The 13,829-nt window shown below is 42.8% G+C and overlaps 1 protein-coding gene across 5 annotated transcripts in view; it reads right to left on the bottom strand.

The window, feature by feature from the left end:
* Dgkg (diacylglycerol kinase gamma) overlaps positions 1 to 13,829 on the bottom strand; it is a 157,056-nt gene that overhangs the window by 75,730 nt on the left and 67,497 nt on the right. For all 5 annotated transcript variants that reach the window (XM_076867246.2, XM_076867243.2, XM_076867245.2 and 2 more), the window contains one exon: positions 8,209 to 8,273. In XM_076867246.2, the coding sequence (XP_076723361.1) occupies positions 8,209 to 8,273 (65 nt within the window). The remainder of the gene's footprint in view (positions 1 to 8,208; positions 8,274 to 13,829) is intronic.

Here is a 13,829-nt window from a genome sequence, read left to right on the forward strand (position 1 = left end):
AATAAGCCCTTAAATGCATTCTTTCATTGGATCCCCCGAATAAACGCACAAGGTAAGGTACTTGTGGTAAAAAGAACAATGCCCTAAAGATGCATGTTCTAGTTCCTAGAAACTGTGAATATGTTATGTTTTATGGCAAAGGGGAAAGAAGGGTGCAGATAAAATTTAAATTGTGAGGGCTGGGGTTGTGGCTCAGGGGAAGAGCACTTGCCTAGCATGTGTGAGGTACTGGGTTTGATCCTCAGCACCACATAAAAAAATAAAGGTGTTTATCTGCTGACCTTGAGGTGGGGTAGTTATTCTGGATTTTTCTGTATGGTTCCAGTGCAATCTTAAGGGCCTGGATATGTGGAAAAGAAGCAGAAGAAAGCCTGTTGGAGGAATGTAATGTGAAAAAGACCCCACTGGCCATTGCTGGCTATAAGAATGGAAAGAGGCCACAGCACAGGACTGGGGACAGCTCCAGTGGAAAAGACAAGGAAACAGATTCTTCCCTGGAGCATGCAGAAAGGATGCAACCCTGATGACACTTTGGTTTGGCCCGGTGTCACTTAGTTGAGACTTCTGACTTCCAGAATGGTCATATGATAAAGTAGTATTGTTTTAAGCTACAAAGTTAGTGGTAATTGGAGACAGCAGCCACACAAAACACATATGGAGACATATTCCATTCTCAAGGTCAGAAGATTGAAGTTTAGGAAGAGCAATTTGGTCAAGGTCACACAAAAGTAGTGACAACTGCAGGACTTGAATCCAGGTTGTCTGATAACAGAACCTATTCTCTTGGACCTTTAGCTCCATTGGAGTCCAAAACGTTTATCTAGCAACTTGCTTGCACAGAAAATGTGAAAACCCACCATTGTACCTAATGACCCACTATACTTGAGGATGGCTCTAACTGGTAGAAGTGATGTCCTAGTTTGGGGCTCAGATTGGTCTTTCCAGTTACTTTCTTTATGATTTATCATGCCAAATAACCCAATTCCTCTCTTATGAGGAAACCCTCTTAAATATTTGAGGCCAATAATCACTTTTCCCTAAACCTCTTTTTTGGGTAAAACAAGCTCAGAGTCAGTCTTTCCTATAAATCATGGTTTAAAGTTCCCGTACCTTCTTGACCTCTCCCTTCTGGAAAGCATCCAGACCATCAACACCTCTAAGGGCCCCGGCAGTTCCCACCTTGCTTCTACTTTGTGTACTCTTTCTTTCATGAGGTTATCATGTTAACCCTCACCTTCTGAACATGCTATACCTTGAGCTCTTTGATGCAAATGCTTCTAAAAACCAATCAATCGAGAAATACTGATATCTTTTGGATTACTTGGCCAAAAGTCTTGAAAACAGCTTGCTTTCAAGTTCCTTCTGACATTATCACCAACTGATTCTGCTCTTTGTTGACATGAATAATACCTTTCTTACTCTAGCCTGGCAGGGACTAGGAGAAAAGGCCTGTTAAGCTGCAATAAGGAATTGATCTGTTCAAATGGCAACTTTGGAGAGAGCCCCAAGGTCCCATAGGCTGCCCCTGTGCATGTTCTGAGAGTTTTTCTTGCCAGTTCCACACTGACTGGGAAGCCAGGCAGGAAAAGGAAGGCAATGCTAAGAGTTAATATTGATTTCATCATATTATTTAAAATACTGTGAATGTCAGGGTGGAGAGAACTGCACAAATATTAATAGCAGCCTCCTAAAATCTTTGATCATCCACAGCTTTAGATGATCCATGTGGCTGCTCCTGCATTTCTGCAAATCATTGAGGGCTGACTGTAAACAAATAATCCAGTCAAAAAAGCATGGGCTTCTGCAGTTGCGTAATGATGAGAGCCTGGAGAAAAAACATGAACCCATATTTCATTCATTTTAGTTGCTGTGCCTCTTCCAAGTAGAGATGGGGTTGGGTGGGGGCTAAAGCATTTTTGTAGGTTAGTATCTGAATGGTCAAATAATGAAGTAAGTTGCTCCGTCAGGACTGATGTCAAGAGCCAAAGATACTTGAGCACACAGCACCAAACATTTCCTTGATGAATGAATGCCTATAGGGGAAGGAAATAGAAAATGCCACAATCATTTATGTTGGGGGCTTTTCAGAATCCTGACTATTAAAAAAAAAAAAAAGAATTTGACCTATTGGGGGAAATAGATGCAGACAGTTTGGAGTACTGGGTACCCAGGGTATGTCTATTTTGGGGTGCTGAGTGCTGCTGGATGAGAAGGGCTAAAGCCCAAGTTAGGGCACAGAATGCAGACTCCAGTGTGACGATTTTTAATCCTTTGCTTTGGGAAAACCAAACATCTGGGCTGTGATATCTGGTTATTTCATAGTGCTTCTGGAAAAAAAATAACTTAAGATGGTTTTATTTTTAGATAAAAGAAGACTACCTTACGAATATGGGGATACACTGCATGCTGGGACTGCAAAGCATACCATGGTATTCAAGAGAGGAGGCACTTTCATTTTTAGAACTATGTGCCTAGAGCTTTGCTAGCTTCTGTTGCTCCTCCTCCCACTGAACATCTCTGAGTTCAGCTAAGGTTGGGGGCTGGTGAGAGGGGCGAGCATCAGTGATGGGGAGAATAATCACATCTTCCAGCACCTGACTTCTCCAGGCCACCTGCCTAGCCACCAGCTGGGCATTCCATGGATCCAGCTGGTAAACCACATGACACCTGCCCTGCAACTCTCCCTCTCTCACCCCTACTCTGCTTCTTCTGGTACCATTTCAGCTGGGGTCTTGGACTCCCCACTTTGATTCTGTCTTTAGATTCTGGACTTAGAATCTATGATGTTCAGACCCCAAACCTCTGCTTCTTGAACCCACATGGAGCCAGGAGGAGGAATTTCCTCCACGGCACCCACCCTGGAAAACCTAAGTCAACACTGCATAGATAATTGGTGCCATTTTCCCATCCTCTAAGAGAGGGATTAAGTCAGATTCAATGCATCATTTCTGGGGTGTCCTCCAACTTTTGGTTGTTCTCAAACTTTTCTTTTAAAGGACTCTGCCTATAGACCAAAGATCCTGTGAGAATGAGAACTGAATTCCACCTGCCACTCCATCAAAAGAGTATTTGATTGTTAATGCTTTATGGCAATTTCACCAATGCTTTCCTCGTTTTGCCAGTCAATGATATTCAACAGGAAATATTTATTGAGAACCTATTGTGTGCCATGAACTGACTACATCTTACAACAACCTTGCAAGATTTTCAAGGGAGGAAGTAAAGGATTAAAAGGATTAACTTGCCCAAGGTCACACAGCTAGCAAGTTGCAGAGCCAGGTTTGGATGCCAGCTTCGGCTATACCCTGCTGCCTCCTTCTATAAATATCTACGAAGTGCTTAGTTCTTTGCAAGTTTATTTGCAACCTATTAAGGACTCAAGCTACATTAGGGCTTCTGGGGAACCCCTCGTCAGCTACTCCATGGGCCTGGCTCCAAGAAAGCCAACACTCCAGAGCCTGTTAATTACTCGAGGGCTTTTGAGAAAGGTGGTCAGCCTTGGGTAAGGAATGAAGCACGGCTGCGGTCCCTTTGAAAGGCCCGACAGGAAATATCTTGCTTCAGTCTCAACTGCTGAAGGACATATTCAAGTGGATGACACTCAGCAGGTTTGAATAACACATTCCTCAAGTGCTCTGAGTTTCTGACCAACAATAAAAAAAACCTCCGTAGTTAGACTTCTCTTTTTGGATTCTCACTGCCAGGGACACTGGAATTAGATAGTTTTTCGCTGTAGATTTCATAGGTACAAAATCCTTCACAGAGACTTAATCTGGACACTTCATAAAGGACTGGATAGCATTCTTCATGGAAGTCCTGCTAGTACTGACTGCTGTCCCTTTGAAGGATGGATAATCCCTCTCCTTATCCCCTAGTTAAAATACTCTCTTTCCTCCATTATTTTGCCTCTATTGTAAACTCTCCCCTCATCAAGACCTGGAAAATGCGCCTTCTTTCTCTTATTTCCTTTCCCTCATCTCACTCATCAGTGTGAGATTTATGCCTCACACTTTGGAAGGCTCACCAACTTTAAATTCTTAATAGAACAAGGGAAGGCACATTTCAATTTTGTTCTGGGTCACACAAAATCATATAGCCATGCCTGCTCCCTGCTGTGCAGATTGAGATAGGGAGAAGACTTATTACACACAAGATATAATTGGTCTCCTCCTTCTACACTCAGCAAGCATTTTCTCATTGAGGCGATTCATATAGTTGGATGAGCCCATGAGAAATCCACCCTCTTTAGCCTCAGTTTCTTTCTCTCTAAAAAAGGGACAATAACACCTGCAAGTTATGAGTACTGAGTGGGATTGTGTATAAAGTACCTACTAGAGCTGGGTGTGGTGGTGCACACCTGTAATCCCGGTAATTCAGGAGTGCAAAGCTGGCCTTAGCAACTTAGTGAGGCCCTAAGCAACTTAGGGAGACCCTGTTTCAAAATAAAAAATAAAAAGTGTTGGAGATTTAGCTCTATAGTTAAGTATTCTTGAATTGGAACTCAAGTTCCCCCCAAAAAACTACCTATCAGAGCACCTGGTACATAGTAGGTATTTGCTAAAGGAAATCTGGGGGTCACAGCAGGTGCAGCAAAAGGTCTTCAACTAAGATAAGTCAGAAATCAAATTAATCTCACTGCTTAAAAAAACCCCCCAAAACCTGTGATCTCAGCTAGGTAACTTAGTTTTTCCCAGCCTCAGTTTCTGTATCTGTAACATGAAAATGATAATATTTACCTTATATAATTGTTTTGAGATTTAAATAGTTTAATATATTTTTTTAAAAAACTAATGTACTACCTGGCATCTTGTAGGAGTTCAAAAGTGGACAATAATTCTTTGGGTCCCTTGTAACACTGTTGCTACACTCAAAAATGATCCACTTGTGAATGATGCTTGGGATATAACTGTTAAAATGTGCTATATACTCTATGACTTCCTGTATACTCTTCCTGTAACATTTTTGTATGTTAAAATAGTTTTATAAAAATATTTGAGGAATGTTTTTTCTTCTTTGCTAGACTATGAACCTAGCAATTCAAAGACTAGGTAGTAGAAGGGATCAAAAATAGCACCATCACACATGGCCCGTATTGCTACCTCCTTAAGTCTGGTTCTTGCTTCATTAACAAAGCTATTTCATTAGGGAAACAATTTCATGCAACCCACCACCTTTCTTGGCAGCAACCTATACAAAGAGACCACTGGGGGAAAAATTTCCTGAAACCCTAACAGCTGAGTCATATTTGATGCCCCTTAAGAATCAAAGAAGCCTTGGAACTGTGATTTTTCACCATTTGGAGGTTTTAGGTCCTTTTAAGAAATTCTGTTAGTTATGGAGATTCTCTACAGAAAAATATATCTAAGATCTTAGGTTCAATTTCAAGGTGTTCTGAGAATCCCCAAAGCCCCTGAACCCTGGGTTAAGAATTCTTATTAGAATAGCTCAGGAATATGAACTGGAGATGGGAAAGAGTCAACTTTCCTGATGAGTTCCAGCCCTGACTAGTCACATTCCCTTGCTGAAAACAAAACCAAACAAAATGAAACAAAACAATCATAACTCTCTGTATTTAACCTCAAGGTTATCCCTGAGGGCCCAGTTCCAGGCAGTAATGGTAAAGATTTCTAGCCAAGCTGTGGCTGCTCTTTGGAGAACTCAAGTTCAGCTCAGTAAAATGAAGCCTATTTGATAATATCGTTTACATTTCCAAATCCTGGGTATCAAGCTTTCTTCCTATCCCTTGTGGCCCTTCCTAAGTTTAGCTGCTGGTGTAATGGGGTAACCATGGCAACAACCACCTGCCTATTTAAAACCATCTCCAATGCTAAATAAGGAAGCCTAGAGAAAATGGCTGCTTGCCTGCCTCTCGGTGGACAAACTGAGCACTCCTGGGTATTTTGGACATGGGCAAGCAGGCAGAAAAGAAGCAGTATGGACCCAAAGTTCTTAATAGGAAGAGTTTGGTGACCTTGTGAAATAGAGGCAACATCCTATGTCATCATTTCTTTAAATGCAAATATAGGTGTCTGTCACCCATGGTGACTGTACCACAACACCTTGACCTCAACCAGGTGAAGAGTGAGGCATGAACCTAACCTCTGAGAAGTCTTCGAAGTGGGAAAGAAAATGGTTTATCCAGATCACAGTAGCTTTGTTCATACTGTGTTTTGCACAGTACATTTTTTTTTCCTGACAGATGTATCTTTCTAATTGTATTTAATCGTGTGGATGGCTGATGATTGCTCTGTTCATGTCATATGCTGACCTACTGATTTTTTGGAATATAGAGAAATTTCTCTCCCCCTCTTTCCTCGTTCTCTACAAATTACAGAGATTTTGCTTGTTTCCCATGCCAAGACACCATACAACCAGCTGCAGTGAATGACTTCCTTTCCCCCAAGCATGCTGCACCCTCACTCCTCTGTATTTTTTCCTACATTGGGTTCCTTCTCTCAGAGTAACCCTTCTCATTTTGCCAATCTGGAAAACACTGTTTTCTGTGTCTTGGATGGGGCATTTCTCTCATTACAAAACCCTCCATGCCAAGTTCCACACTCTTGCTTTGTATTGCCATTGGTCACGTCTATCCACATCACTTAACAGATCATGATGCACATCTGCTTTCCATTCTGTTTCCCCCAAAGGGCTGGGAGTGCCCTGCACCAGTCCATCCAAAACACCTCTAGAATAGTGTCTGGTAGATAGAATGTTTCCAAAAAATACTGTTGGATAAATGAATGAATGAACAGAACGTACAGATTTCACAAGCAGATGGAATGTTCAGACACATGAGTGTGAGCATGTGTCAGGGTACTTGTGTGAATCCTGTGGAATGGGTGGAAGAAGAGTATTTTAAAAAAACTGTGTAGATATTTGGGAGTGAAGAAGATTGAGAGGAGAATCAACAGAATTGCAAGTTTGAGACTACAGTGGTAGGGGCTGGAAGTACGGACGTTTAGCGGTGTGGAGTGAGTGTGTAGGATCTGTGAGTGTTAGGAGTGAGAAGGAATAGGCTGTGACAGAATACACATCCTAATAAAGTTACTTCAGCTGTGATTAGATCCCACAGATCGCTCTTCCAGAGGAGGAAGTAGCTTCATTATGTTTAGTTTCTGATCCTTAAAAAGGCTTGCTTTTCCTTGGTTAGCCCCTCAACACCCCCCCCCCCCCCCCCCCCCGCCCCGCCAGGCTGTGGGGTCAGGGCTTTAAATGAATGTCTTCAGACCCTTTAACCTCTGCTTTGAAGAGAATTCTGTGGGGTAAATAAATGTCAATCCCCTCATGTTCAAAGATCAATTCCAAAGTATTATCCACCCTACTCCCCACCTGCCTGAGGTTGGGGTGGGGGCCTGTGGTCATCTTGAAATAGTACAATAAAATGGAAAGAGAAAGAATAGAAGTCAGCTAATGAGAAGAAGAAGAGAAAGAAATAAGAAGGGCGAAAGGCAATTTTGACAATCCCAGGGGTAGCTATGTGCCCAGTCAGAACTCAGTTCTGGTAAATTCCCTCTGGCATGCAAGAAGGGTTTGGTTTCCTTTGCAAAAGACCTGGTTTTCTCTTCCCTTTCATTTTTGAATCTAACATCTAGACTGCCCACAGGGTGCCCAGGCTCAGGTGGGGCCTGGTGGGCTCCAGGTCTATTGCCTTTGCACGTGCCACTCTGCTGCTGCCCTCTGCTGTCGGGGAAGGAAGAGGCGATGCCCTCCTGGCACTCTAGGTCCAAACCCCAGGGCTGCCACCACCTCCCATGTAGGACCTAGAGAAGCTGAGTCCCTTCCACCCTTTCCAGAAAAAAAAAATGCGGGGCCGCAGTAGGGTTTGGGTGGGGGTGCTGCACCTTTTGAGGAAGCAGCCAAGTCCCCACGGGGGCTCCAGTTAGCCAAGGACAGACTCCTCCCACTACCCGCAAAGGCGGGCACCCCACGCCCCTTCCACCTCCTCCACATCCCTCCCTCTGCACAGATCCTCTGGGAGGGACTGAGGGACAGGCTGCCAGACTGCGGCAGGTTTCTGACTTTTTTTTTTTTTTTCTTTTTCTTGGAAATGGAAACCCTCCTTCCGGCAACGTGGCAGGGAAGCGAAGTCCCGGGGCGGCCAGGCCAAGAACATTTCCGTAGGAGCAGGTGGGAGGCCTGGGTCTGGCTGGCTGCACTGGGCAGGGCGGCTGGGCGGGGCAGCGGAGCAGCCGGCTCGCAGCCTCTTACCTGCTGTTGAACTTTTCAGGGTGTTTCTCTCTCATCATGTGGAATCTGTGCGCAATGGAAGCATCCTGAAAGCGAAAGAGAAGAAGGCAGAAGCCTGGTTAGTGCTTCTAATGGTGCTGTGTGGCGGAAGGGATTGCACACATGCCTTCACTGGATCCCCAACCCTGAGATTCCATCTCACAGGGGAGGCTCCAGATCCCAGAGGCCCAACACCAAGTCCAAGGGTACAGTTAGTGCCGCCAACACTCTTAGAGGTGCCCTGGTCCACTCCAGGGCCCTTGCAGTGAGCACTCCATCCCTGGCCCAGTGAGAAGCAGATAGTTAAGGGATGAGTGAAGGGGAAAGCCCAATTCTTTGAGGAGAATGAGGGTCTGTGAGCAGGTAGACAGAAGTAGCCATGTGGGAGGCTGGGAGTGATTCTTTGGGTATGCCTTGCCATATTAAATGGTTTTGTAAAATATTTTTATTTTGGAATATTTTGACTCACAAGAAGTTGCAAAAATAGTTCAGAGTTCTTATGTCCCTTTCACCCAGCATTCCCCAAGGAAAACATCTTACATAACTACAGTACATTGCAAAAACCAGAAAGTTCATGTTGGTTGGTATTAACTCTTCTTCTTCTTCTTTTTTTTTTTTTTTCCTGTACTGGGTATTGAACTCGGGGGCACTTGACCACTAAGCCACATCCCCAGCCCTATTCTGTATTTTATTTAGAGGGTCTCACTGAATTCCTTAGCATCTTTTTTGCTAAAACTGGCTTTGAACTCACAGTTCTCCTGCCTCAGCTTCCTGAGCTGCTGGGATTACAGGCATGTGTCACTGAATGGTTTATATATTAATTCTTAACCATTCATGTTAGTAGAAATAACAAATGACAATGGATAATATATCTGGTAGATAATTAGAAAACAGACTGGCTTTTGCTTCTTGATGATTCCATCTAAAGGACTGCTTCCAAGGTCAAGGAGAATGTTAAAACACATCCTACTGACATTTTCTTATACTCCCTATTGGCATATCCTTTGGTGCACTCTTGGCCACTGGTACCTCAGAACTCCCCACAAGGATGGCTGTCATGACCCCATGCTTCCAGGCTCTCTAACCTCTGATCCAAACTTCTAAGCCCTGAATTTTATGTGCAGCCCACAATCCCATTGTGGGTAGTCTCATGAGTTGTTTCTCATGGTTGTTTCTAGCATCTAGATGCTGGTAGCTCCACAATGTATAGCTCTAGAATCAACCCTGAGCTTCAGTCCTAAAAATGGACTCAACTTTCCTCTTCAAACCTGTTCTTCCACCCTCATTAATTGTCTTGTTTTTTAGCAAAAGAATGTGTACTGCCCCGCCCCCCAACCACCACCACCCAGGCCCCATGCCAGCACACTGGGTGCAGGTGCTGGGCTTCAGAAACAAGCAGGCTAATTGGGCTGGAGATGGGGTGACCCAGAAACAAGGGAGCTGATTCAGATTTGTTCAGGAACAACAACAACAAAAACTTCAGAAACCGATTTGATGGAATATGTGGCTAAAAAAATGCCTGAAATTCCATCCAGCAGATTTTTAGCTAATGCATATTCCATTTCTCTATAAGAAAACTCTACAAAAGATCATTTGTGAATGCTGATTAAAAAAACAAAAAACAAAAAACGTCAGGAGGTATAGTTCAGTGAAGAAGCATTTTTGAGCATGTAGTGTGTGTAGTGAGTTGCACTTGGAATCAGAGTGACCCCAGCCAGCAGCCACTATCTGATAAATGGAGAGAGCAAGCACATCAAGAAGATGAGTTTGCTGGGCAGCGGCACGTGCCTATAATTCTATCAGCTCTGGAGGCTGAGACAGGAGGGTTGCAAGTTTAAAGCTAGCCTCAGCAACTTAGCGAGGTCCAAAAACAACTCAGTTGAGACCCTGCCTCTAGATAAAAAACATTTTTTTTCAGGAAAAAAAAATAGGGAATGAGGCTCACTGGTTAAACACCACCAGTAAAAAAGAAAAAAAAAAAAGAGCTTATTTTATGTGTGGCAAACATTCCTTGCTGAAATAATGTCTTGGGAGTTTAACAATTAAACTTTACATACTGATTTTATTTTTAGCTTAAGACACATCAAGAGTTAAAGTCTGGGTGAGGTCCCTCTGTGCAAGTGGTGGGAAGTGTGCAAACCCCAAGGAGGCCTCCTTCCCACCCCCTGGACCCACACAGCTTGGCCCAAGTGGCTTCTTTGGGCAACAGCATTTCATGCTCCCAGGCTCCACATCACCTCCCTAGCTCGGAGCAAGTTTCAGTGAACATGCTCAATAAGATTCATGTGACATGGTCAAGTGCTTCTCTAGATTTCAAGAGAACATTCCATCTACTTGTGTTCCTCTGAAGCACTAATTTTCCTCTGTCAGAAAAATTAAAAAAAAAAAAAAAGAAAAAAGCAATACTGCTTGGCACAGTTTGTACTTCACTATCCCTTCCTCCAGTACAGCTGGGACTGGTTCCTGGTTTGTATTTCTCTGGGATATTTGCACAGGCCCCTCCCTTTGTATAGTTCTCATCGTCCTTTGTTTTTCCATAACAAGAATTTGCAAAGACTAGACTTTAACATATTATTAGTTTAGCATGTGGTTCCTAATTTGCCAGTGTCATTCCTTGACAAATAAAGTAGCCAGGGAGAGCTAAGTGGCTCCTTTGCTCTCAAGTCCTGAAAAGGTGATGGATCATCAGGACCCTGACCGTGTGTCTCTATCTGGAGATGAAAAAGAAGAGTCGAGATTCTCTTTTGCTCTCTTGAGCATCTCTGAGTCAAGGGCTGATCTTGGCATATTGACAATCAATAATGATTTCATTTGGATTTTGGAAATCAAGGCTACACCAAATCTTTTCTTGGTGATGGTTACAGTAAAATGACACTTCCGTGATGACGCCAAGTACTGGGAATTGCAAACTCATGGTAGCCATGATGCAGTTCTGATGACCTCACTATCCAGAGTCTTTTTGGATGCAGCATGGGGTGAAGAGGAGACCAAGAAAGGTGTGGACGTGGGGCTGTTTTTTCCTCAAGTAAAACTCTTAAGCACACGGTTGGACCAACAATTTTGGGCCCCTTTTAATGTAAGCAGCTGTTATTTGGACTTTGAGATATTGGAACATCTAGGCCAGTGCTGTCTAGTAGATATTTAGTGTATGCCATATATGTAACTTAAGATTTTCTTGTAGTTACATAAAAAAGTAAAAAAGAAGCAGATGAAATTAATATTTTGAAAATATTTTCACATATCAACATAAAGGTAAAATTAATTTTAGTAACATTTTAATTAACCTAATAGTTCCCAAATATTATCATTTCAATGTGTAATCAATATTAAAAATTATTATTATTATTATTATTTTATTTATTTATTTTTTTAAGGTGCTGGGGATGGAACCCAGGGCCTTATGCATGTGAGGTAAGCACTTTACCAACTGAGCTATATCCCCAGCCCCAGGGATATTTTAAGTTATTTTCTTTATAGCACATTTCTGAAATGTGGTGTGTATTTTACAGTTACAGCACATCTCAATTTAGACAAGCCTCATTTCAAGTGCACAATAGTGACATGTGGCTCACAGCTGCCATATTGGACAAGGCAGGGCCAAGTCACTCTGGCAATTTAGGGAGATAAGAAGACAGAAAGAGACAATAGGACAGGTTATTTGAAATTCAGATTGTTCTCAAAACTTATGCCAGATTGAGGAATGGAAAAGTGTAGACCCCTTGTCACCCCTCAGTGATTTCCATCGACTTAGTACCTTTCCTGGCAACAGATAAAAACCTGATGCTGAGCCGGGCATGATGGCTCATGCCTGTAATCTCAGTGACTCAGAGACAGGAGGGTTGCAAGTTCGAGTCCAGCTTTAGCCATTTAGCAAGACTCTAAGCAGCTTAGTCAGAACCTGTCTCAAAATAAAAAGTAAAAGGGGCTGGGGATGTGGCTCAGTGGTTAAGAACCCTCGGGCTAACTCCAGTACTAAACCAACAAAAACAAAGAAACAAAAAAACACCTGAAGCTGATTGATTCCATAAGTTTGCAGGCAACTGATTTCTTGTTCACAAATTCCCTAATGGGCAGGAGGCTCGATTGTGGAAAACTTGGTTGGTGAACTCTAAAACAATCTGTAAGGTGGAACATGCCACATGGGTTGGTGTGATGACTGTGGTTTTTCCTTGGCCCCTAGGCTCCCCTAGCATCTGAAATAGATTCATTGAATCAAGGGATTAGCTGTTCACCCATACAGTTAAGGCTCAGTGAAAGCAGAGCCTTTGAGGAGTTCAGAGTTACGCATTCTCCAGGAATTATTTTGTAGTTCCAAACTTCCTGTCACTGATACCTGGCTGTCCTGACATATCTGCCTAATCCAAAAATAGATAGGAGGGAGGAGGAAGCCAGAGGAAGTGGTGTCTTGGATATGGCTATGCTAAAAATCTCTTGCCAGTGGATATTCTCAGTAAGAAGGATCAATAAGGCCAATTTTCTTAGGTCCTTATAGCTGGCCTGTGAATGGAGATGTGGTGGCAATGAGGCCACAGTCATTCCCTGGTGTCTTATTTAATCCTCCATCTATTAAATAGGTCCTGTAAGTACCAAAGGGACTGTGTGAACTCATCAGGGCAAATTCCCATCTACAGCACCCAGGGTACCATAGCAATGGTGACTGTCATCATCTTTAGGATGCAAGGCAGCAGCCACTTGGTATCAATAAGCTATTCCATGTCCTTCAGAAGAGGCATAGACCTTGCAGAAATCTCTTTGCCAAAGGAGTTCGACTCTATTTAATCATCATCAGGAGGTAAAACTGGGTTGGTTTACATACCTACTTCTCCTTTTACGAAGTTGGGGAAGTCAAATAGGGAGCAAGACCTTCTGCAAATGTCAGCCCCAGACTCTGTCAGGATTGTGTGTTGGTTACTTGTTTTCTCAAGATTTCCTCTTTCCAACTTTTAAAGAGCGAGCACACAAATGATGCAAACGTTTTGTTGAGAGAAGGCTAAGGGTGCACCAAAATGAGATAGGAATTTCTAGTCCCTCACTCCTGTGCAATACATGCACAAATCCAATGTATAAGAAAAAAAATTCATGAGGAAGAAATTGTGTGGGTCTTTGTAATTTGAAAAATGAACACATTGGATTATTATCAGTCATCTCAGGACAGAAAAATATTTTGACCTTTGAGGATGATGGAGAATGTTTCTATGTTTTCTTGGAGGATGATTAGCTGGCTCACCCTTCCTTCCTTCCATTTATATTTTCAAGAATGAGTTATAATTTGTAATTTCAAGAATGATTACTGATCAGGCTTGGCTCTTGGCTTTAGGGTCCAGCTATTTAGTTTAGAGAAGGTTGTCTATTTCTTTTTGTGTATCCATTTATTTGGGGAAAAAAATACTAAGAGAAGTCCACTTTATGCAGCCACTAAATCGACAGAGACAGACAAGGAGATGCTGGGAATCATGTTTTTGTCAGCTAGAGCTGAGTGTGTGGGAAGACTTGGGGCTGAAGATTCTGAAGGCAGCCATGACTGTACCTTTCCATCTGGAATCTTCCAGGCAGCCCACCCAGTCTCCCTGCTCATTGCTTATATGGGCTAACACTTCCTGCTT

The sequence above is a fragment of the Callospermophilus lateralis genome, chromosome 10, assembly GCF_048772815.1.
Source record: "Callospermophilus lateralis isolate mCalLat2 chromosome 10, mCalLat2.hap1, whole genome shotgun sequence".
NCBI lineage: Eukaryota > Metazoa > Chordata > Mammalia > Rodentia > Sciuridae > Callospermophilus > Callospermophilus lateralis.